We start from the raw sequence: 25,658 nt of genomic DNA, 5'->3' as shown, positions 1-25,658 counted from the left end.
GGATAAAGAGATCAACAATCTGTTGAAGTGCCGAATAGTGTCAAGGAAGAGCCAAACCACTCCTCGAGTCTGTACGACCTAGACTACTAGAAGCCCTCAACTCCATGGCGCTCCCTACTTCAGATTGTTCATCCTTGAGCTGCCCTTCGACTTGACAACATCTCAACTTCATGATGCTCCCAACCCCGAGTTGTTTGTCCCCGAGCTGCCCCGATTTGACGTCATCTCGACTTCATGATGTTTTGGATCCTGGGTCGTCTGTCTCCGAGTTGCCTCCTGACTTACCAGCGACGCCTCGACTCCATGACATAACTGAAGATAATGTCACCGTTTATTTCAGGAAGTAGATAATACACACACAAATCTTGGTATTTCAGATTATTTTAGGAAGTAGATAACAATACACATGTGGACTTTGGGATTTCTGATTATTTCGGGAAGTAGATAACGATCGCGCGGATCTAGGAATTTCAGACTATTTCAGAAAGTAGTTAACAATAGCATAGATCTCAAAATTTCAAACTATTTCAAGAAATAATAAATAACAATATTGTGGATCTCAGGACATGTGAAGAATGTAGGAAGAAGTCGTCACTCTATAAAAGATAATCCGTCCCTATGGACTTAGGTACGCGAACACACGTATCTAAAATTCTAAACATGTCTTTTTTCATTCTTCTTCTTCCACCTCTGTCGATAATTAACTTGAGTATCATAGTGACTGCGTCAGAAAACCTTTGACCATCATTCTAATCTTTTTTTTTTCATCTTCTTCTATTCCAACTCTAGCAGATCTCTCTATCAATCATCATTTTCACTAGATGATTGACGACCAAGATAACTTCTACACCTATTCACGGGTGATTCGACCATCGTAATTCTCAGATGGTGTCAACGACTATTTACTCTCCTCCAAATTTCACCTCAAGTGAACCACCTCAAGTGTCAAAAAGTATTTAACATAGAAAATGCAAGTGCTGGATGAAAATGCTGGTTGACTTTAAGAAAAGCCGCAATTTAGTTGGCCAGAGCCCCACCTGGTAGTATAATAATAGATTATGGATAGTGCTCGGTGAACGATGGATGGTTATTTGATTAGTCAATGATATCTATCTATTTCTTCTCAACGTAATCCATAATAGATATAAGAAAAACCGGCGTGTGCTGTTACTTTGATCCTGATAGAATTTTCTTTTCCTTTCTTATGGCACAATCAACTCTGCCTTCCTCTCTTATTAAATTACTATGGAGCTTCTTCCCTTGTCCGCACGCAGTTTGCTGCAAGTTCGTATTCGTAGACTAAATCGATTTTCAATTATTTCCTTTATTTGACTTGCTAAATAAAATCTCTCTCCTTTTCCCCTAATAAACGAAGATAATCTAATTTTTCTGCTCTCCTCGTTTGTTCCGTTCTTAGGTGCTCCTCCGCCTCTGAACCCTCCATCCACTCAACAGCAATCCCTCCATCCTCAGTGACGCCGTGACGGTGGGTGGAGATGAACTAGAGAGAGAGAGAGAGAGAGAGTATGTTTCGATCTTGTCAGGAGCTTGGCGATCGTTGGTGCGTTGAGATACCTCTGGTTCTGGATTCCTTCGGTGGGCTCTGATCTAGTTTATCAAATTATCTCTTCCAAAGCCTTGTTTTGGTTTGAATGCATGAGAGATTCGTCTTCTTTCGATTCCTTTGGTAGGCACTGATCTAGTTTCTCAAATTCCTTTTTACCAAAGCGTTGCTTCGGTTTGAATCCGAGGTATTTGGCTGATTGATTTCGACTGATCTGAGAGGAGAAAAGGAAAAAGGGGATTTTGGTGCCGATTTTTGTTATTGTCTTCTCTATTTTTTCTTTATTATTTTTGTAGTCGTTTTGCCCTCTTTTCAGTTTTCCCTCTCTCATCTTCACTCTCCTCCTTTTCGTGCTCACTTTAGTTTTCTTTATGTTGAATTAGGTTGGAGTCTTCTCAAAGTTGTCGTCTTTGGGTTGCTTCCGATGGGAATTTCAGAGATTAGGACTTTGAATGCTCCCCTTTTCTTTACCTTCCTCTTACTGTCGCCAAAAGTAAAAGCTGGCTGAATCTTAGCTTAGATGGTTTCTTTTCCTCATTCCCTCCACTGATCTCGAATTCTCGTCCTGATCGTCTCAAAATTTGGTTTTTGAAAGGAGTCTCGGATCTTTATCCTTCTGTGGCTTTTAGGGTTTGATCTGATTCAGATATCCCTCGAGGGCTGTTGGATGGAAAGGCTTGGATGAGCAGTATAGATGCATCTCTCTCTATGGAAGCCCATCTCCCACTGCGCCGCCCTAATACTCGACAAGAGGAATCGGTGGCGGGATGGTGGCGGCAAGGGCTTGTCGGAGGAGAGGTGCGAGCGGCGATCGTCGATACTCCGGCACATTCAGGGGAACAAGCTCCGGGAGGCTCTCGAGGAGGCCTCCGAAGATGGCTCCCTCTCCAAGTCCCTGGACATGGAGATGGACCCAGAGAACGCAGGCAACACCGACGAAGGTTCCATTAACCGGTCGAGATCCGTCGCTCGCCTCAACGCCCAGCGGGAGTTCCTCCAGGCCACTGCTCTCGCCGCCCAGCGCACTTTCCACTCTGCCGATTCCATTCCCTCCCTGGATGAGGCCTTGTCGAAGTTCCTCAGCACGTACCCCAAGTATCAGTCCTCCAACAAAATCGATGAGCTGAGACTCGATGAGTATTGCCACCTGTCGGACGCCTCTGCCAAGGTATGCCTCGACTATTGCGGCTTTGGTTTGTTCTCCTACATCCAGAGCTTCCAAAGCTGGGAATCTTCGGCATTTAGTCTCTCTGAGATTACTGCTAACTTGATCAACCATGCTTTGTACGGCGGCGGTGAGAAAGGGACTGTCGAGCATGACATCAAAACTCGTGTCATGGACTACCTCAACATTCCCGAGAATGAGTATAGTCTAGTTTTCACTTTCAGTAGAGGCTCCGCTTTCAAATTGCTCTCTGAAACTTATCCTTTTCATACCAATAAGCTGTTGACAATGTTTGATCATGAGAGCCAGTCTGTTAATTGGATGACCCAGAGTGCCAAGGAGAAGGGAGCCAAGGTCTATAGTGCAACATTTAAGTGGCCAACTCTCAAGCTCTGCTCGACGGAGTTGAGGAAGCAAATCTTAGGCAAGAGGAGGAGGAGGAGGAGGAAGAAGGACACGGCTGTAGGTCTTTTCGTCTTCCCAGTTCAGTCTAGAGTGACCGGAGCAAAGTACTCATACCAGTGGATGGCTTTGGCTCAGCAGAATAATTGGCATGTGTTGCTTGATGCTGGATCTTTGGGTCCAAAGGACATGGATTCTCTTGGCCTTTCACTCTTCCGACCGGATTTCATCATCACTTCATTTTACCGGGTGTTTGGATATGATCCAACAGGTTTTGGATGCCTCCTAATCAAGAAATCTGTGATGGGAAGCCTGCAGAGCCAGAATGGTGGCACTGGATCAGGAATAGTGAGGATTGTTCCTGTGTTTCCTCAGTATTTAAGTGACTCAGGGGATGGTCTTGATGTATTGGATGGGCTTGATGCTGAAAACATCAACGGAAATGATGAATCTTCCACGTCAAAGACTCACAAAGGATCCCAGCCACCTGCCTTTTCAGGTGCATTTACATCAGCTCAAGTAAGAGATGTATTTGACACTGAGATGGATCAGGACAACAACTCGGATCATGATGGAGCCAGCACTATCTTTGATGATACAGACAGCATTTCTGTTGGGGAGGTCATGAAGAGCCCTGTTTTTAGCGAGGATGAATCATCGGACAACTCCTTTTGGATTGATTTGGGTCAGAGCCCATATGGATCAGACCATTCAATGCAGTTGAACAAAGGGAAGTTTGGTTCTCCAATACCACCTTCATGGCTTACTGGAAAGAAGAATCATAAGGTGTCACTCAAGGAGGCTTCCAGGATGTTGGAAAACCCTCTTTTTGATGATCATGCTCTATCCTTTGATGCAGCTGTCCTCTCAGTTTCTCAGGAACAAGGTCGTTTAAAGCAGAGCTCACACGAGGGGCTGTCTCAAAATAGAGCGGATCATTCTCACTTGCAGAAAGTGACAGAGATAGAGGAAGAACCTAGAGTAAAGGAAGCAACGCAAAAACAGTCTGTTAAGTTTTCTTCTCCCAGTGGAAGGAGAATCATTGGCTCAACTTCTGGTTTATCACCTTCCACTGGTCGTGAGAATGGTTCAGCATCAGAAATATACCCTGAAGTTCAGAATGAATTGAAAGAGAGTGCCATAAGAAGGGAAACAGAAGGTGAGTTTCGGCTTTTAGGAAGGAGAGAAGGAAATAATAAGTTTTCAGGTGGAAAATTCTTAGTAGTGCAAGAGAATGAAGGAGTTTCCAGCATGGATAGGAGGGTATCCTTCAGCATAGAAGATAACAAAACTAATGAATTTTCCTATCACAATTCTGATGTCGGAGAGAGTTTTCAACAAAGACTTGATGATGAAGAGGACCATGGTGATGGTGCCACGGATGACGATTCTCAAGAATGGGGAAGATTAGAACCTGAAATTGTTTGTCGACATTTAGATCATGTGAACATGATGGGTCTCAATAAGACAACTCTGAAACTAAGATATCTCATCAACTGGCTAGTGACGTCTTTACTTCAGTTGAGGTTACCAGGTTCAGCCGGGGGCAGTGATTTGCCTCTGATCCAGATTTATGGTCCAAAGATCAAATATGAAAGGGGTGCAGCTGTGGCCTTCAATGTAAAGGATGGTAATGGGGCAGTGATCAAACCAGAAATTGTTCAAAAGCTTGCTGAGAACAATGGTATTTCCTTGGGCACTGGCTTCCTTACGCATATAGGCCTCATGGACGATCATAAATTTTTACCAGGAGAAGTTCTCTCCGATACCTCCTTACAGCATTCTGCAAGCAATCAACAAGCTAGGAAGAAAAACAGTAAGCATGGCGTGATTAGAGTGGAGGTTCTTACCGCTTCACTTGGTTTCCTCACCAACTTTGAGGATGTGTACAGACTGTGGGCATTTGTAGCCAAGTTTCTGAATCCTGCATTTTCTCAGACTGATAGATTGACAACCATCGCAGAGGCTTCAGAAATATAAATAGACATGGTTTGTGGATGTTCTCCTGATTGGCGTGGAACCATCATGTTGCACCTCCAGTGTAATTCAAACACCGGGCAACCAGAAGCAATTGCAAGCATTTTAAAGTCATGAATTGGATGAAACTTAACCCTTTTGTGTTTATTATATGTACAATAGTTTCCTTCCTTCTTTGGATGAACAAAATATGCAGTGCTTGGGGCGAATTTGATTTATTATGTATGTACCTTTTTCTAGGTGCCCATATTTTTATTTGATGTAGAGTTTGCGAGAGTAATATCACAGGGTTGTTCCCAATGCAGTGCTTGTGTCTTAATTGTTGGCCATTTTAAAGAGTTTCCTGTGGTTATATTCTCTTTTAGTATTGTAAATTCGCCTTTATATATCTGAAGAACTTTAATTTGACCCAAATATAAAAAGGATGTGGCTCAGGAAAAAATTAGCATTGACAAATTTATTTAAAAGTATTCTGTTATATTAATATTTTTATTTAAAATGTGACAGAGGGACTTATTTCAATAAGTATTCTGTTATATCTTCTTTGGACGATTAAGTTCGGCTTCACACAATTTTGCGATTTTTATCCAGTAATCACATAATTAAGATTATATAATTTGAATCAAACGTACTTAATATAGGTACGGATAGGTGATCCTCGTTTTTTATATAACAATACCTGTGTCGGTTCATATCCTAATAGCTTCAACCAAACAAATCTTAAACATCCCTAGCATTGTAATGGCAAGACGGTCGAAGTCCAATCTATTATTTCAAGAGGACTTGCTAAGGTTTGTAGCTATGTCAGACTGACAATAGATTTCTCCAGAAAATTGATCTTTGTATATCAACTTGTCCGAATGTTGAGTCGATAAATACTGGGGACATGACGCTCTCGATGACGGCGTACGATCCTCCGACTGGTCTGAGCCTCCGGTGGAAACCTGCAAGCATAAAATCGGACCGGGAAGGAGTTCTCAGCGACGACCCTCCAACGTTCAAGTCAACTTCGGAGAAAAGAGATCGAGGCAGAATGACAAGAATGAAAACTGTAACTACAGTGATGTATAATGCATATCTCCGTCGAAGCCTGGGATTCTTATATAGGACTCCCAGGGGATGCGTGCACGCATCTCAAAATGTACACACTCTTCAAAGCATACCTGGAATGACCTTGTCAGAAAAGCGTGTCTGGCGCCATGCCGCAATTGTCCGGGCATATCTCTGACGTGACAATGAAAACTTCCACCGTACGATTCTCTGTCCGGTCCAGCCGTCAACCACGCTGTCTGTCGGCGACGTACGTCTCGAGAAGGATATTCCCAACTGCTCCCTTTGTCCCCTTCTATGCATTGTACGTTTTGGGCTGAGCGGAAGAGCCGCTCGGCGCCGTAAGGCTCAGGCCTGAAGGCATGCCGGACCAAGTAAGAATGCTTCCTTGGTTGAGTTATAGTTCAGCCGAGCGGATGGGACGCTCGGCTCGACAATTTCTCAGTATTTGGCAACTTATGAGCGTCGGAAGCCCGACATCATGGTCGAGCTGTCTTCGTACTAGCCCTGGCGTTAACCTGGCCGAGCTGCTAGGAGACTTCTCCAGGTCGGGCGGTCATAAGACTTCTCCAATCGATCGAACCGGTAGGTTGACCCTACTGACCTTAGTCTTCACGTGTCGTTGATCTTTACCCATGCAGATCCCCCTATACTTACCGCCGGATCAGTATACTTTTACTATATCTATGGTTTTCTGGATTATGTTATCTTTGAATTGCTCGTCCTGTAGAATGTGCCAAAGAAGTTCATGAATTATTTGAAAGGTCAGACATCAAATTTTGCTGATTTGAAGGGACCAAGTGGCAATGTGTGGCACGTAGGAATTGCAAAGATTGCCGGCGACCTTTTTCTCAAGTCTGGCTGGAATGATTTTGTTAAAGCTCACAGTTTGGACGAAGATGACGTCGAGTCTTAGGCTTAATGGCCACTATGGATAAGTTCGCTTCGCCTTTTGCCACTTAATGAGCACTATGGCTTTGATGTGCTAATTTTTGAGGGAAACGGTTGTGCGAAAGCATCATCCTTTTTTTTATTTATTTATTTTTTTTTTTTAATTTAGCTGAGAACAAAAACAGCGACACATCATACATGAGAAATGGTTCGATTGAGATCTTGTGTACCTCAGACTATGCTAATTTGTCCGAGGGCGGCAATTATTTTAGAACAATTTCTTTTGAAGCACGTTTAGGTTCGATAAAAATTCGAATAAACTCGTGAGCTCGATTATAAATGAATCAAGCTCAAACATTTAAGAGTTCGTCTCGACTCGACTCGACTCGATTCGATTACATCCTTATTTGGAAACCATAGAAAAATTATCTAAGTCAGAGAGAATTCACTGCAGGACGATTCTGAAAGAACAGATCGAGTATTGACCGAGGAAATGTTCAACCACCAGGTAACAATCAGCATCTAACAAATTCAGAAACTTTTTTGTTCTTTTGTTTTTCTTATGTCCATTTATCTATTGCAAAAGGAATTTCGCTTCTTACTTTGTTACTCACAAAATGTTTCATCAGGATACCTCGATGATCATAAGCCAACAGGTAAGGAGTGCATGACATCTATAATAAATTAAATGATGCATTTATAATAGGATTTAATTATCATAAATCTTTAAAACAATATTAAAAATTAAAACAATAACTAATGAAGAATTGATCTAAATGTACCGTAGAGGACTACTGCTTCTTCTTTGTTACCAAAGATCATACAAATGTAGTGAAAGTCTTTCACAGGATTGAGTCGGCAACCTAAGTCCTTTTCAATGGGGGAGAAGAATCAAGAGGAAGAGAACACGATTCAACATGTCCTAAAATGAACTATTTCTCTTCCTTTATATACCCGACTCATTCTATGGGAACTATCCGGTATAAAGATCATCCATTATTAACAACCCATCAATATTAATAAATGGGATTAATAAATCTATATATTGAATGCACATCAATTTAATCCAAACCCCATTTATATGCAATAAAGTATTAGATCACTTAATTGAGATTTAATTTTCTTAATGATAATTAGTTGTGTATGTATTAATCAAATGTAAGCTAATCTTATGGAGATTAAGCCCACCATGTGGACTTAATTGGATTTAATCCACCCATGTGGACTTAATCCTATAATTTTTCACTTGGGTTATACTTGATTTCTTATATACGACACAAAATCTTAGTTGAACTCAACATATCAAACTTTATGGGTTAAATACTTCTTTAAATAATTTGGTTCATTAAATCAATTGGTACATGTGATAAGGAGGGGCCTCACCCCGTGGAGGATAGCGGCTACGGTGGAGGTCAAAATCAAGGCGATCAACGCGCAAATAGCATCGGCCGGTCGGGCGAGCATGCCTCGACCGGGGGGAGAAGGTCCCGGTAACACTTCGCCTTTGACACGGGGAGATGTCAAATGACTGACGCTTAATGAAGTATTGGACGCCAGACGGAGGAAAAAAACGATATTCAGAAGCCGGGCCGAGCAGCTACCCCACTCGGCCAGGCAATAGGACTCGACAGGCAGAGTGGAACTTCAGCCGAGCGGACGTGACACAAGCATAGTGGAATTCCGGCCTAGAGGACATGACACAAGCACAGTGGAGTTTCGGCCAAGCGGACGCGACACAAACACAATGGAGTTTTGGCCGAGCGGACGGAACATAGGAACAACGAAGTTCCGGCCGAGTGACCAACCCGCTCGGCCTAGCAGCATACTCTCTCTGGTATCCTTTGACATCCTTTTAGGAGTTAGTGCCGCTAACACCGAGCATGGACAACCAGAATATCGTACGACGAAAGCTTCCACTGTCACTTCAGAGATATGCTCAGTTTGTTAAGATAATGTGTCAGGGGCACTTTACTGACAAGTCTTTTCATGGAAAACTTTGGGAAGTGTGCTCGCCTTGGGGAGCGTGCACGTGCGCTGTAGGAGCTCTATATAAAGGGGGTCCAGGCATCGACGGAGGTACACAATACGCAATAAACACTGTTCTCGCTACTGTTCATTCTTGTTGCTCCGTTTTTTACTTCATCGCCGGTGACTGACTTGAGCGTCGGAGGGTCAACGCCGGGGACCCCTTCCCTAACTCGACACTGACGTGATCTGTGTTGCAGGTCGAAGCGGAGTCTACACGTAGTCAGCGGGAATGTCACATCCCTAGCTTTTCATCTCATCGACTTTCAGACAGGATCAACTATCATTAACGACATATATTAAATGTAATTGTGTAGTACACGAATGACACTACATGTGATCTATAAGTGTTCATTCTCAATAAGTCCTCTTTATGACTCAAACTGGGTCCAAATCATATTTACCAAAACCTTATGCTAAATTGTAATGGTAAATCATGATTTAACCTTTCCAAATGGAGTCCACATCATATCTACAACAACCAAATGTAAAATCATAATGGTAAATATGATATATATATGTCAGAGAAAGTCAAAATCATACACACATATAAGAAATTTGTAATATATATAATGAGCCAAAATATATATTCATGAATATAGAGCATCACACAAAATAGAGATTCCTACATAATGGCTACTTAGCTTTATCAAAAGGAAGAACTCTCATGCTCAGTACATGCTGATGAAACACCTTGGGTGACAAGTCCTTGGTGAGTGGATCTACTAACATGAAATTTATTCTTATAGGCTCTATCATTATTTGACAATTCTAAACTCTTTCTTTAACTGCTAGAAATTTTATATCGATGTGTTTAGACTTCAACGAACTGCGACTGTTCTTGGAATATAATTTTGCAGATTTATTATCACAGTTGATCCTCAATAGTTTGTCAATGCACCCAATGATCTATAAACCTATGATAAGATTCCACATCTATATCTCGTGCTTGGAAGCTTCATAGCAGGTTATAAACTCTGTTTCCATAATGAAAATGACTATTAACATCTGTTTGACATTTTTCCATGATATAGCCCCTCATGCCATCATGAAAACATAACCTAATGTGGATCTCCTGTTATCTAAGCATTCAATAAAATTGGAGTCTGGATATCCAATTATTTCCAGATGACCTGATCTCCGATACATGAGCATGCAATCTTTTCTTCTTTGCAAAAACCACATAATACTCTTTACAACTTTCCAATGCTTTGATCCAAGGTTACTCAAATATATCTGCCAACATCTCCACAATGTACGTAAGATCTGGAGGTGTACATATTTGGGTACACATCAAACTCCCTACTACTGATGCATAAGGGAATTGTTACATTTCCTTAATCTTAAGTTTATGATGTGAACATTGTTAGAAGCTAAGTCTATCACCCTTTGCCACCAAAGCGTGGCCAAGAGCATAATTCAGGATGTCATATCGAATGAGCACCTTTTATATATAGGTCTTTTGTGATAGTCTAAATGTGTACCTTAAATGATCACGTACAATCTATATGCCTAAGACAAAGGATGCATCACCAATATCTTTTATTTCAAATTCATCGATAGAAATGACTTGGTTTTTAGCAGCAGTCTCTTATCATTTCTTGCCAACAATATATCATTCGTATACAAAACAAGTATAATAAACTTGCTTCCACCGGAATATAATAAACATCAATAAAAGATAAACAAGATGTAACAATTGAACCGACACCTACTAATGACATAGGAGTACAATCAGCAGTCACAATAGATATAGATAAACAGGGAGAAAAAGAAATAAAAGATGATAAATTAGATGACATATGATGGGAGGCACCAGAGTCCAAAATCCATAAGAATGAAAATATACCTGAAATACAAGATGATGACAAACCTATATGAGAGGAAGCTGACATGGCAGAGGACTGTGAAGCAAGGAACTGTTGAAACTGCTTCAACATATAAGGATCAAATTGCCATAAAGCATCTGCACGACCAGACATGTTGACAGAACAAATAATGCTCATAATAACTAAACTATAAGGATACACATCTATACGATCCATAAAAACTGGTGTCAGGATGATCCGTGGTCACACAAAGAATTTGAGGCAAAAAAATGTCAAACGTAGAAATCAGCAGCATAAGGTGTCGGTGTCAAAATCAGTAGAAAAGAACGTCAATGCAAAAATTGGTAATATAGGGTATCGACACCGAAATTGACAGAAAAGAGCGTCGACACCGAAATCGACAGCATAGGATGTCGGCGTCGAAATTAGCAAAAAAAGAGCGTAAGCATTGAAATCGGCAGGACAAGGTGTCGACACTGAAATCGACAGAAAAGAGCGTCGGCGTAGAAATTGACAGCATAGGGTGTCGACACCGAAAGCAATGGAAAATGATGTCATGCCAAAATCGATAGTAGTAGTAGGAGACGGCAGCGACAACAGGAAGCAATAACAAGGAGCGGCTGAAAAAATTAGGCCAGAGAAGAAGAACCGCCCTTATACCATATAGAAATTAAGAAAAGAAAAAAAAACTAGCCATATTATTGAATCCAAAATTTAAAATTAGTAATACGGAGTATAAGATCTTATATAGAAATCCTAAAGGGAAAATGATCAAATTACCTTAAAAACTATATATATATATATATATATATATATATATATATATATATATATATATATATATATATATATAATCTAACAGTGTTTTGGAATCTAAAAAAAATTTAAACTTTTTAATGTTGATCACATTTATCGACTCGCTAAGAAATTATATTCTCTTAATTTTAATGCACAAGATTTGCATCATTTGAGACTGTAGTTGGATCACTATAAGATTGATATTACTAGGTATGAAAGATTTTAAAATTTATCAATTATTTTTAAATTATATTGAAGATTAGTTGAAAGAAATAAGACAAAAACCTATAATTTAATTTACAGGTGATTTTCATTTGTTATAGTTTATATATTATAACTATATCATTTACCTATATATTAAATTTTAACTTTTTCCATTTTTCCAGTAATAATAAAATGATTAGAATCATTTTTAATTATGAAACTTGTTAAAACAGTTCTGTTAAGAAAATGATAAAACTGTTCTTTTTTATTAAAACAGTGCTTTTGTAATGAGATGAAATAAAAATGATATATTAATTAATGAATTTGATTTGACAAGAATTGAGGAGCACAACTTCAATAATATTTATTGCTCTGTACTCTAATTTTAAATGTATTAAATATTAACTATTTTTATTTTATATTTTCAAAATATTAATAATCATATTTTTATTTATATTTTTAAATTAATTAATTTATTATATTTCGACCATCAACCTAGATAAATTAACCGTGGGAGTAACTGGGCTGGTGCACACCATGCTATTGTTGTCGTTAGCACTAATTAGCTTGCATGGTTCATAAGTTGTGTCATGCATATTTAATGTCTATCTCAAACCATACCTGCTCTAACAAACAAAAAGTTTGACACAACCTACACGCTATGGATTACTAATATAGTCTCATATTTTTTATAAAATATTAATACTAATTATTTTAAATAAATCTTAATAATATATATTTTATTACTTATTAAAAGAATAGAGCCAGCTGCAAGTATAAGTTGGGCTTGATATAACATTATCAGTACTTGAGTTCTAACTTGTGCTAGGCTTAACCTCTAACAATTAATTTGGTTTGACACCGGCCACCATTTGCCCACGTGGAATTTCCTAAAAGTTGTTATGGGGGTGACAGACGACGATCAGAATTCGCCCCATGATTTGATGATGGGGCCGATGGAGTGGTGCTAGCGTAAGCCTAACAACCCAGACCCCTACAAAATTAAAAGTCATAATTAATTATTGTAGTATCCGATTGGAGTTAGTGTACATGGAAAGGTGTGCCTAGAAAACAACACGTGCTTTTATGGCTAATTTGCAGATTGGAATTTTTTAATAAAAAGTGTTATTTAATTATTTTGTTTTTAAACAGGTAGCCGATTGAATTCAAGTGGCGTGTAGGTTCACCCACCGTACACTTTATGCAACCCTGAAGGGAGCAGCGTCTCAGGTTTGCTTGCCCAAAACAGTGTGCACGCGAGGCCGCACCAAATTTACATTTAAAAGACTAAAATTACGCAACTGCCCATGCGACGAACCTTCGTAGAGGCACATCACGCCAACCAAATGCCTCGACGGCACCAAAGCGGCTGCTTGGTCTATCTTAAGCTCTGAGCTACGTCCACGCGTTTACGCCGTCTCATTTGCCACGTAAACGGTGTTTCCCGGTGAGCTAAAGCAAGCTGTCAACGTTTCTCCTTTTAAAGCCCAATTGACCAAGTCAACTGCCGATATATAGACGGACGGGTAAATATTACGTGTCCGATAAGAACATGGAAAAATTGGACTTGTACCTGTTCTAAGAACAGGGGATTTTTGTGATTGTCCACCTAATAACTAACCACGACGTTCGACGGGTAAATTTTACGTGTCCGATAAGAACATGGAATGGGTCTCAAGACGCATACCAAAATTTGAATTGGACTTGAGTTCCATATGTATTCGAGTGTAGTGCAGTGGCGTTAGAAGGTAATATTCTTCAAGTTGGTGCACTATTTTACGGCATAAATTAGACGTCACATCACGAGCTGTTCTGTTCTGATGGCGCTCCAGCCTGTCATACCTCGTTGCGCGAGAAAATGATCGCGCCGCGTCCTCTATATCAATGCACTCTCTCGCCCAAATGCGTTCGTCTCGGCGGACAAATTGAACTGAACTAAACAGCGAGAAAGAATAACAAAGATCAGCGATTATTTTACCTCGTCCGGCGACGGTTCGATACATCGGCACCTGGTTCGCAGCTCGGCGATGGGAGCCTGCGCCTCGTGCAACGCCGCGGCGATGACGGAGATGGAGGAGACGGCGAAGGTGGTGCTCCCGGATGGCGGGCTGCTCGAGTACGCCCATCCGGCGACGGCGGGTACTGTTTTGGGAAAGGACGCGGCGGGCTTCTTCGTGTGCGACGCGGACGAGATGGAGATCGGAGGGTTTGTGTCGCCGGTGAACGTCGGAGAGGAGCTCTGCCTGGGCCAGCTCTATTTCGTTCTCCCGCGGTCTGTGCTCAGCTACCCTCTACCACCCGAGGACCTCGCGGCGCTGGCGGTGAAGGCGAGCGCGGCGCTGGCGGACGCCGCGCGGCGGCGTGGCCGTCGGGCGGTGGGCCCCCTTGTTTTTCCAGTGGATATCGCCTACCGGCAGCGGTCTGAGAAGGATGATAGGGACCAGTTGCGGCGGAGGTCGCCGAGGGAAGGCAGAAGGGGGCCAAAGTTCTCGCCGGACTTGGTTGCCATTCCGGAGTAAATCGAAGCGGATCGACTTTGTCGGTGGTTCTGCCATGCGGTGTTCCGCACCGCCAATGATCTGTCTGGTTTCGCGATCTGGACCGTCGAGCGTCTAAATGAGCAATTTAGATCAAGGATAGACTGAACTAATTCATTGACGGTGAGAACGCCACGTGGCCCAATTTTTTAAAAGTCAACGGACAGCCTGATTATACTAAAATTTTGTACGATTTTCTCATCGGTTCGAGGACCGATTTTCTGAGTCTAATTTGTAAGAGAGAATCATGTGTCTTATCTTAAATTAATAAAATATAAGAAACATATGTGAAAAGTAATACTTTTGATTTCTCCATGTAAATGTTTGTCTATTTGCGATGGATACAGAGACAAAAACAGTATTTCTTATTAATTTCTTGATTAATTGACCAACAAATATCTTCATCGTCGATCGATCATGCACTAGGAAAATATCAGATTTTAATTTAATTCATTTAGACCGTAGCGTAGGATGCATGATATGATCAGAATTTTAAGGTGCCAACTTGCATGAAGTGTATACAATAACAAGGACCGGTAGTGGACCACTGGTCGCGGACCATCGTCTCGTCTCGAGCGTAATGGTTACGTTCTAAAACATCGACACGTACGGAAAAAAACGTACCCTTTGCATTCATGGTACTTAATTAATAATGTATTGCTCGTCTTAGGATATAACATAATATTTGTCAAATTGAATATCTAAAAAAATTCAATATGCGGCCAGAAAAATTCGATAACAATTCATGGCGTTGCAGTTTGCACACAATACTGCTACGTTGTCAATGAGATGCACGGACGAACAGATTTTACCGTAAAGTTAATTTTCAACGCATTTAATCAAAAGTTAGCAGCTTATCCCCACAGTCGGCGTACCTGATCTCGATCGCTCCGATTCAAAGAGCTAGATAATGCAAAAGAAGGTCAACGTCAAGATTCATGGCGTTGCAGTTTGCACACAGTAGTGCTACGTACGTAGTACGTTGACTTGGAAACTTTTGCAGGCAGGCACACATCTCGTGAATTGCAGTATTGCACCTATTATTTATCCCAGCCGTGGAGAGTGGAGACGACGATCGATGCCGATTCGCGGATCTGTAGATTAATTGAATTGGTCCAATCCTACGATAAAGCGAATTAATTAAAGGGCGATATGGGCGTGGGCATGCACGGATTCAACGTGAACCCAGTCCATCCGAAGGCATCTAGCTAGACTTTGGTCCATGCAAATTAATTAATTCTTGAGAAGGTAGGCGTAATAAAAGTCATCGACGAAGGTTTCAGTGTGGTAGGCTGAAGGATGGATACGTACGTACGAGATCAGGCAGCGAGACCGGAGCTTCATTTGGTACGTGTGCTGCAGCAAGCTTAATTATTGTGCAAAAGGTGGGTCCTGCCGTCCAGCGGCCCCCTAGGCAGGCCTGGCTCCACAAGGATCCTAGGAGGAGATAAATCAGCGGTGAATGCTGGCCCGGGTAAAGCGTGGTGTCTCCGGAATTTAACACAGCCGGCCCAGATTATTCATCCAGTGCGCGTCCGTGGACCTTCGACCCTATGACTCATTGTGCAAGGATGTCACGCCTTAACCGATTGATCCAGCCCGCGGGGGCTGCAGCAAGCTTAATTAGCTTGCACACGATATCGCCGATAATGGTAGCTGATCCTGTCCGAAGGCTGAGTCGGACGGAGGCTGGTCGCGGTGGCCTGGTTGTTGACGGAAAGTCGTGGGTGATTCAGCTCCCACGGGCGGCTGACGCTGCTGCAGGACCCTGCACACACTCAGACGATCTCCCTCTCTCACATTAGAGACCAGAACCCAAGGAAAAAGTCTCCGGATCAGGCCCTCCGACGCTCAAGTCAGGTCCTTTTTCCCCAGAAAAAGCAGAGAGACTCAAAATGAAAAGTTGTGGAAAAAATGACGAGAGAGCGCGTACCCGCGTATGAGGAATCTCCTCCTTTTTATGCACCCGCCTTCTTCCAGAACCTGCCCTCCTGTCAGAAAACGTTAGACGCTGGGCTTTGTCGTATATCCCCGACACCTGTCGTGCTGCTATTGGTTGTCAAGGCATCTTCTTGTTTAGGAACCTTCGCCTTTACAGGGGTTTTCTCTCGCAGTGAAGGACATCTGTCAGGCTGCCATTGGTTATGAGAGCATCCTCTTGCTTAGGAACCTCCGCCTCCGCACATCTCCCTGGTATGCAATGATTACTCTTGACGGACAGTTGTGATCCTCCGACTCCTGCACAGCTTAGCTCGTCCTATTTATCGCGGTCTGCATCTGCCTCACACCCCTCGACCAGATCTCGCCTCTATGCGTTACTTGTTAGTCGGGCTAACCCTGAACAGCCCTGTCGATCACGGTCTGTATTTTGTACCCTGTATTTGCCGACCCTCGACTGTAAGCCCGTAGATCGGGCTATCTTTACACAGTCATGTCGCTTCCGACCTGTGACTGGTGACTTGCACTTCCGGATCTTCGAGTCGCAGACCTGTAGACCGAGCCGCTTGCACTTCCGGACCTTCGAGTCGCAGACCTGCAGATCGAGCATTTTCTACACAGCCCTGCCGCTTCCGACCTTTGATTTGTGGCTTGCACTTCCGGGCCTTCGAGTCGCAGACCTGCAGACCGAGCCGTTTCTACACAGCCCTGCCGCTTCCGACCTTGGATTTGTGGCTTGCACTTCCGGGCCTTCGAGTCGCAGACCTGCAGACCGAGCTATTTCTACACAGCCCTGCCGCTTCCGACCTTTGATTTGTGGCTTGCAATTCCGGGCCTTCGAGTCGCAGACCTGTAGACCGAGCCGTTTCTACACAGCCCTGCCGCTTCCGACCTTTGATTTGTGGCTTGCCCCTCGACGATAGGCCTGCAGCTCGAGCTGCCTCTGCCCAGCTCTGCCGCTCCCGACCTATACCAGGTGTTCCGCCTGTCGTTTCCCCTTGTCTTTCAACTACTTTGCCGCCTTGATCAACAAGTCTGTCTAGCCTTTGACTACCCCACATGCTTGCCTCTGACTGCCTAGTCAGCCTGATCATTGACTGCTGAATCACCCTGGCTATTGACCGTCACGTCCTACTGACTTTTGACCGCTATATGGCCTTGAGCTTTCTAACCCTTTTCTCTTGGGCCCCTCCACTGCTAACCGTATCAGTAGCAAAGTTATTTTGAGGAAGAACCGACAGTACATGTAGAGATGGATCGATAATTAATTCGACGTTTTTGTTAGACCATAAACAATAAATTGCAAATCAGCATGGAATGATCAGTTAGCCATCACAAGCAGTTGCCTGGAAATGAGATACTGTTCAACGCAATAAGCTAGCTTCATCTCACCAGCCATCCTCCATCTCCTATCATTATCGATCATTTGAACTCTCCACTCATAATGAGAGTTCATGCCAACACCAAACCAATATCTTCCCTCCCCATCGAGCGAAGATCCCTAATTGTTGGAAAAAAGAATTATGGAAGAAAAAATAAAAGAGATATGGAAGAAGAATTCACTCTGAGTGGAAGATGAGGAAAATAAAATAAATAAACTCAATTATTTCATTAATTGATAAAAGATACATATTTATAGATGATAAGCATTAATCTCAGATAGATTGAATCTAGATTTTTTTTTTTCTTATTTTATCTCCACGAAACTTTTATTCTTATAATGATTGTCACCTCATCAAATTTTATCTCTATCCTATTGATCCGGTAGTAAGAGTGGGCCTCCCCCCTTTTCTTGCAAAGTCAACGCCAAGGGGAAGTCACCGGAACAGCCGCCCACCCAGAGGAGAGTGTGGTCCGACCGGACGGACGGCCGTAGACAGCCGGTCCGATTGGACTGCCGGCCGGTCGATGGAATCGAGTACCCGGAGGGGTCCGGCCGGCTCGCATTTATAGTTGGGAGGCACCCTGTCAAATCGGGGTTCCAACGCTCAGTTAAAAAGGTCGTGGACCGAGCTGACCTTTTGACCGACCGCAGTCATAAAGCACCCCTGTTTGTTAGTCTCCACAAAGCACAAGTAAACCACTGCGGATGTCCGGTCGGATGTTTAGGTATCTGTCCGCTCGGATTACAAGTTTGGAGCAAAGGAAAAGGCCAGAGGATTTCTTTCTTTGACAACCTGTAGGTTTCACGTGTGTGCCATGCTCCAAATCTTGTGACAGGGGATTCTGCTGTCCCATCGAGGGCATGCTTTGACTGTAGCGATATGGGTCAGGTAAACTTTCTGACAGCCGCGTACCTAGGAAAGGACAGGTAAGCTTTCTGACAGCCGCATACCTAGGATAGGACAGAGGACACTTATGCACCTTGGTACGCGTGCCCAAACCTTTCACAGCTCTATATAAAGAACCTCAGGTTTCATCGACGGGAGATTCTGGTACGTACTCTGAGACTTCTGGAGCCACCTTGTTCATCGTGATTTACCTGACTTGAGCGTCGGAGGGTCGTCGCTGGGAATCCCCTTCCCGGCTCGACTTCTGTGCAGGGTAGCCGGAGCATCTCGACACTAGTTGGAGATCTACATCAGCGAGCCTTGGAGCGCCACGTGCCCAGCGTCATTTGACTTCTGGTTCGGACAGGATCAAATTGGCGCCGTCTGTGGGAACGCTCCTGCATCCGATCGGGTACAATGGACGAGGCTGGACGACAACACACGGTGACGCTTTCAACAGAGGAACTCGACGCCCTGGTCGAGATAAGGGCCGCCAAACTCATGGAGCAAAAACAAAAAGCATCCGCCGAGCGGGCGGAGCAACAAGCGACATCTGCGTCTGGTGGCCGAGCGGAAGCACCTCAAGCCACCGTCGCATTCCACCGAGCCTTGTTTCGCACTCCTGAAGCCGCACCAGCTCGAAGAGATAGAGGCTCCTCTTCAGATGAAATGCCAAGGCGGGATGACAGAAAAGGGAAAGCCCCCCGGGCAGACTCATCTCCCGAGCGGACCAATCGCCAATTCTCGGAAAATATTTTACGAGACCCTCTGCCCAAGCACTACGTGCCTCCGACGATCGGCGAATACAATGGAACAACGGACCCGGATGATCATCTGGGTAAGTTTGATAATACAGCCACGCTCCATCAATACACCGATGGAGTGAAGTGCCGCGTCTTTCTTACCACTCTCTCGGGATCGGCTCAACGGTGGTTCCGTAGGCTGCCGGACGGATCCATCACAAGCTTCAAAGACTTCCGAACGGCCTTCCTCCACCACTTCGCTAGCAGTCGGCGTTATCAGAAAACAAGTGTTAGCTTGTTCGCCATCAAGCAAGAACCAAAAGAATCGCTTCGAGCTTACATCCAGCGATTCAACCAAGTGGCGATGGACATCCCAACGGCCACATCGGAGACGATGATGAATGCCTTCACGCAAGGCCTTGTGGATGGGGATTTCTTCCGGTCGCTCATCCGAAAGCCGCCCCGAGATTATGATCACATGCTACATCGGGCCAACGAATATATAAATGTGGAAGAAGCGCAAGCCGCTCGGAAAAAGGAAACTCCAGCCGAGCGGAAACAGCACACCGCTCAGCAGCCACCCAGAGGACCGAGGGCCGAAGCAATTCGATCCCCTCACGTCAGATCGCACGTACAAGAAGTGGCTGCCGCTCGGCCCAAGCCAAAGAAGAGGTGGACCCCTATGTTCTGCAAATTCCACCAAACGGATACGCACAACACGAGGGATTGCCGAAGTCTTCCCTTTGTGTCCAATCCTGTTCCCCGGAGAGCCGAACGACGGTCTCCTCCCCTCGATAGGAGGCAAAGGACCCAGGAAGCTGACCGGACCCGCATAGAGAGGCGACATCACCAGACGTCCGATCGGCATAGATCCCCAAGACAGGAGAGTCGCCGGACGTCCAGAGAACGGTCCCGACCGTCCGCTCGGGAGGAGGAAAATAGGAGCAATACTTCCCGGGGTGAGATCAACGTTATTGCTGGCGGACCGACCGGAGGAGACTCCAACCGAGCCCGAAAGGCGGCCGTCCGGCAGCTGCAGATCCACACGGTCGGCTGTAGCCAAGAGCGGGCAAGTGGACCGGAAATCACTTTCGGGCCTGGAGACTTGGAAGGAGTAGAAGTGCCCCATGACGACGCGTTGCTCATTAAAGCGGTAATAGCAAATTACACTATTCATCGCATATTCGTTGACACAGGGAGCTCGGTCAACATCATATTCAAGAAGGCGTTCGATCAGCTGCAAATTGATCGAGCCGAGCTGCTTCCCATGACTACCCCGCTCTACGGGTTTACGGGCAACGAAGTTCAGCCGGTCGGACAGATCCGGCTGGCCACCTCACTGGGGGAAGAGCCGCTCAGGAGGACCAGGACAATAAACTTCGTGGTGGTCGACTCTCCATCATCCTACAACGCGAATTCCGAGCGGTTGTTTCAACCTTCCACCAGAAGATAAAGTTCCCCGTGGAAGACAAAGTAGGAGAAGTGCGTGGAGATCAACTAGCAGCTCGGCGATGCTATATAGAGATGGTCCGAGCAGAAGCTTCTTCCGCTCGGAAGGCCCCCCGAATCGAGGTACACGCCATAACCGAGAAACCTCCTGCTTTAATTTATGATGAAAAGGAGGAAGTTCAGATCCATCCGACCCGATCGGAGGCCACCACTTTCATCGCCTCGGATCTAGAGGAAAAACAGAAGAAGAAGCTGATCCAATGCCTCCAGCAAAATCATGATGTCTTTGTTTGGTCGACACACGAGTTGCCCGGAATTTCGCCAGCCTAGCGCAGCATGAGTTGCATGTCCGACCGACGACGACCTGAAGCAAAAAAGAGATTTTAACAGGCGTAAATCTTAATGCGAAGTAGAAAATTAGGAAGGCACATACGCGAGGTGCAGTTCCCGAGCTGGCTAGCCAACGTGGTATTGGTCTCCAAGCCGGGCGGCAAGTGGAGAGTTTGCATTGACTTTCGGGACTTAAACAAAGCATGTCCCAAAGATTTTTATCCTTTGCCCCGGATAGATCAGCTGGTGGACTCTACGGTCGGCTGTGAATTAATTTGCATGCTCGACGCCTACCAGGGCTATCACCAGGTACCGCTCGCCCGCGAAGATCAGGAAAAGGTTAGCTTCGTGACTGCCGACGGCACTTACTGTTACAACGTGATGCCGTTCGGATTGAAGAATGCCGGGGCCACCTATCAACGCTTGATGAACAAAGTGTTCAGGGAGCAGATAGGGCGGAATCTGGAAGTTTATGTTGACGACATTCTTATCAAATCCGTCCGAGCGGCCGATCTTTTCAAGGATATGGAAGAAACCTTCCGAACACTGCGCAAATATGGAGTCAAGCTAAATCCACAGAAGTGCCTATTCGGAGCAAAGGGAGGACGTTTCTTTGGATACGTAGTGACCGAGCGGGGAATCGAAGCCAACCCCGGCAAGGTGAAAGCTCTGCAAGACATGCTTCCTCCCAGAAACACAAGGGAAGTGCAACGGTTGACCGGTCGGATAACTGCTTTGTCCAGATTCATCTCCAAAACTGCCGACCGGAGCCTGCCATTCTTCAAGATCCTGCGCAAGGCTACTAAGTTCCAGTGGAACGAAGAGTGTGACCGAGCATTTGAAGAGTTGAAAACATATCTGAATTCTTTGCCTATACTTGTCAAGCCGATCGGGGGTGAGTCACTTTATATGTATCTATCGTCAACTGAGCATGCTGTAGGCTCAGCACTTGTGAGGGCGAACGGTGAAAAGCAACCGGTGTATTTTCTGAGCCATATTTTGAAAGATGCTGAATCTCGCTACACCGGGCTCGAGAAGTTGGCCTTTGCTTTGGTTTTAGCCGCTCGGCGCCTTCGACCGTATTTCTTGGCTCACACAATCATTGTCCGGACGAACAGTCCACTCGGAAGAGTCCTGTTGAATCCAGAAGCGTCCGGACGGCTTATCAAGTGGACGACAGAATTAAGTGAGTTTGACATCCAGTACCAGCCCCGCTCGGCGATTAAAGCCCAATCCTTGGCTGATTTTGTCACCGAAGTGCAGAGGCCAGAGCCGGAAGCTCTGTGGAGGATATATGTGGATGGGTCTTCCACTAGACTCGGAAGCGGGATTGGGATATTGCTTATCTCACCGCAAGAAGAAAAGATGCACCTATCCGTCCGGCTGGACTACAAGGCCACCAACAATGAGGCAGAGTATGAGGCCCTTATAGCCGGATTACAGGCAGCACGGCATGTGGGAGCTGGTCGGGTGACCCTCTATTCGGATTCACAGTTGGCCGCTCAGCAACTTTCCGGCACCTTTGAAATCAACTGTGTTCGGCTTAAACTCTACGCTGAGGCCTTTGAAAAACTCAAAGCTACTTTCCGAGAAGTGCTTATTCAGAAGATTCCCCGAACGGAGAACCAGGCGGCCGATGAGTTGGCCAAACTCGCGAGCTCAATAACGCCGGTCGCCATTCAGCAGCCAATTGAAAAAACGCTGATGGTGGCGCATGTCGACCGGATGCAAGGCCTCGCGTTTCCAAGTGACTGGAGGACACCTATTATAGAATTCCTCCGTTCGGGCACCACACCATCCGATGAATATGCAGCCCGGCTCCTCAGAAGAAGAGCCGGTCGGTTTACACTAATCGGAGATCAGCTTTACAAGAAAGCTTTCTCGCGTCCTCTGTTAAAATGTGTAGGCTCGGAGGACTCAGCTTACATCCTCCAGGAAGTACATCAAGGATCATGTGGAGGTCATCCGGGCGGACGCTCGTTAGCCAAGAAGATCTTCTTGGCCGGATACTTTTGGCCAACTTTACAAGCAGATGCCGCTCGGACAGTGTCTACATGCCTTTCATGCCAGAAGTATCACAACTTCTCCCACCGACCGGCAGAGGAGATGAAGGCATCAACCATCTCATGTCCGTTCGATCAGTGGGGAATGGATATTGTGGGTCCATTTCCGATGGCGACCGGGCAGAGGAAATTTTTACTAGTGGCGGTAGACTATTTCTCCAAGTGGGTGGAGGCCGAGCCGCTGGCAAAAATCACTGAGCAAATGGTTAAAAAATTCATCTGGCAGCACATCATTTGTCGGTTCGGCATCCCTCGCCGACTGGTGTCCGACAACGGGCGGCAGTTCACAGGGAAGATGTTGGAGGATTGGTGCCAAAGCTACGGCATTGAGCAACATTTCACGTCCGTGGCCTATCCTCAGAGCAACGGTCAAGCTGAAGTCGCCAACCGGGAAATTCTTCGTATTCTGCGCGCTCGGCTCGACCATTTGGGAGGGAGTTGGCCGGATGAAGTGCCGAGCGTCTTGTGGGCTATCCGAACGACGCCAAAAGAAGGGACGGGAGTCACACCGTTCCATTTGGTATATGGCGGTGAGGCTGTCATACCGGTCGAAGTCGGCGTTGAGTCAGCCAGGATCCAGAACTATGATGATGACAACACCGAACGAAGAAACATGGAGCTGGACTTGGTAGAAGAGGAGAGGGCAAAGGCGTCCGTTCGGCTGATGGCGTACCGTCAGCGGATGAAGCAAAACTACAACCAGCGCGTAATTCCCAGATCGTTCCAAGTCGGCGATCTTGTCTGGAAGAAAGTCAAGCCGGTCGGCGACGTCGGCAAGCTTGAAGCGCCATGGGCAGGCCCTTTCAAAATCATCGAAAAGCTCCGATCGGGCGCGTATTATCTGGAGGATGAGGACGGACGGCAGCTAGATAGGCCGTGGAGCGCGAACCACCTCCAGCCTTACCGGGTATCACTGTAAATCACCCTGTGTATTTCATTTTTCGACTAAATACTTGAAATGCAGAGATGAAAAGTCAAAGGAGCGGATATAAGGCATTATCATCGTAGCGCGAAGGCCCCTGAGCCGATCGGCCGGTAGGTTTATGTGGTTAAGACTTGTAAGCAAATAACCCGTGCCGTTCGGCCGGAAGTAAATTGGTCGAGCCAAGCGCTCGAGGAACGAAGGCCCCGCGCCGTTCGGCCGGAGGTAAATGGGTCGAGCCAAACGCTCGAAGATCGAAGGCCCCGTGCCATTCGGACGGAGGTATATTATCCGAGCCAAAATACTCGATGAAGTAGATCTTGAGCCGTACGGCCAGGAGGGCATTATCCAAGCTGGGGGAAAGGCAAAGAGCTACGCCGAACGGAAGTGTCAAAATTAGCCTTGACGGCCGTCTAGCCCAGACGTTAAACCGTAGAGCCGCGCCGACCGGCTATAAATATCCGCGCCGACGAGCACCGTCGTTAAAGATCAAGAGACGAGCCGGCGTCTATAAACCCTCCGAGCGGAAGACCGACGAGCACCGTCGTTAAAGATCAAGAGACGAGCCGGCGTCTATAAACCCTCCGAGCAGAAGACCGACGAGCACCGTCGTTAAAGATCAAGAGAGCGGAAGACCGACGAGCACCGTCGTTAAAGATCAAGAGACGAGCCGGCGTCTATAAACCCTCCGAGCGGTAGACCGACGAGCACCGTCGTTAAAGATCAAGAGACGAGCCGGCGTCTATAAACCCTCCGGCGGAAGGCCGACGAGCACCGTCGTTAAAGATCAAGAGACGAGGCGTCTATAAACCCTCCGAGAGGAAGACCGACGAGCACCGTCGTTAAAGATCGAGAGACGAGCGTCTATAAACCCTCCGAAGGAAGACCGACGAGCACCGTCGTTAAAGATCAAGAGACGAGCGGCTATAAACCCTCCGGCGGAAGACCGACGAGCACCGTCGTTAAAGATCAAGAGACGAGCCGGCGTCTATAAACCCTCCGAGCGGAAGACCGACGAGCACCGTCGTTAAAGATCAAGAGACGAGCCGGCGTCTATAAACCCTCCGAGCGGAAGACCGACGAGCACCGTCGTTAAAGATCAAGAGACGAGCCGGCATCTATAAACCCTCCGAGCGGAAGACCGACGAGCATCGTCGTTAAAGATTGAGAGCCGCGCCGTCCGGCTATAAATAACCGCGCCGACGAGCTCCGTCGTTAAAAATCGAGAGACGAGTCGGCGTCTATAAATAATCCAAGCAGGCCAACCGTCGAGCTCCGAGGTTGAACATCGAGAGGTTCGGATCGTCTCATAACCAGCGATTCTTGGTAGCAACACAGAATTATGTGCGGCCGAACGGAAGAGCTGGAGAAAATGGCCGAACGGAATTATGTGCAACCGTCTCCAAAGGTGTGATGTGACAGGGGACGAGCGGACAGCACAAGTGTTAGCAAGGGGACAGTGCAAGAAGATAAAATACACGAAAGGAAAGCATTTCATTAA

The 25,658-nt window shown here is 45.5% G+C and overlaps 2 protein-coding genes across 4 annotated transcripts; both read left to right on the top strand.

The window, feature by feature from the left end:
- The first annotated feature begins 1,139 nt into the window (after nt 1–1,139).
- On the top strand, nt 1,140–5,412 carry LOC122011734. Of its 3 annotated transcripts, none has more exons than XM_042568109.1 (2): nt 1,140–1,284; nt 1,418–5,412. In XM_042568109.1, the coding sequence occupies exon 2, from the start codon at nt 2,259–2,261 to the stop codon at nt 5,109–5,111; it is 2,853 nt and encodes a 950-aa protein (XP_042424043.1). In that variant the 5' UTR covers nt 1,140–1,284; nt 1,418–2,258; the 3' UTR covers nt 5,112–5,412. The 3 variants fall into 3 exon arrangements, with proteins under 3 accessions (XP_042424043.1, XP_042424045.1, XP_042424044.1); XM_042568111.1 differs by lacking the exon at nt 1,140–1,284 and having other exon boundaries at nt 1,331–1,596; nt 1,948–5,412; XM_042568110.1 differs by lacking the exon at nt 1,140–1,284 and having other exon boundaries at nt 1,331–1,687; nt 1,948–5,412.
- An 8,520-nt stretch (nt 5,413–13,932) lies between these two features.
- Nucleotides 13,933–14,424, top strand: LOC122009368. Its single transcript, XM_042565494.1, has one exon. The coding sequence runs from the start codon at nt 13,933–13,935 to the stop codon at nt 14,422–14,424; it is 492 nt and encodes a 163-aa protein (XP_042421428.1).
- The last annotated feature ends 11,234 nt before the right edge of the window (nt 14,425–25,658 follow it).

This window comes from Zingiber officinale, chromosome 8A, assembly GCF_018446385.1.
Source record: "Zingiber officinale cultivar Zhangliang chromosome 8A, Zo_v1.1, whole genome shotgun sequence".
Lineage (NCBI taxonomy): Eukaryota > Viridiplantae > Streptophyta > Magnoliopsida > Zingiberales > Zingiberaceae > Zingiber > Zingiber officinale.
Note: the sequence above shows the minus strand (reverse complement) of the source record. Positions and strands in the feature narration are given on the sequence as shown.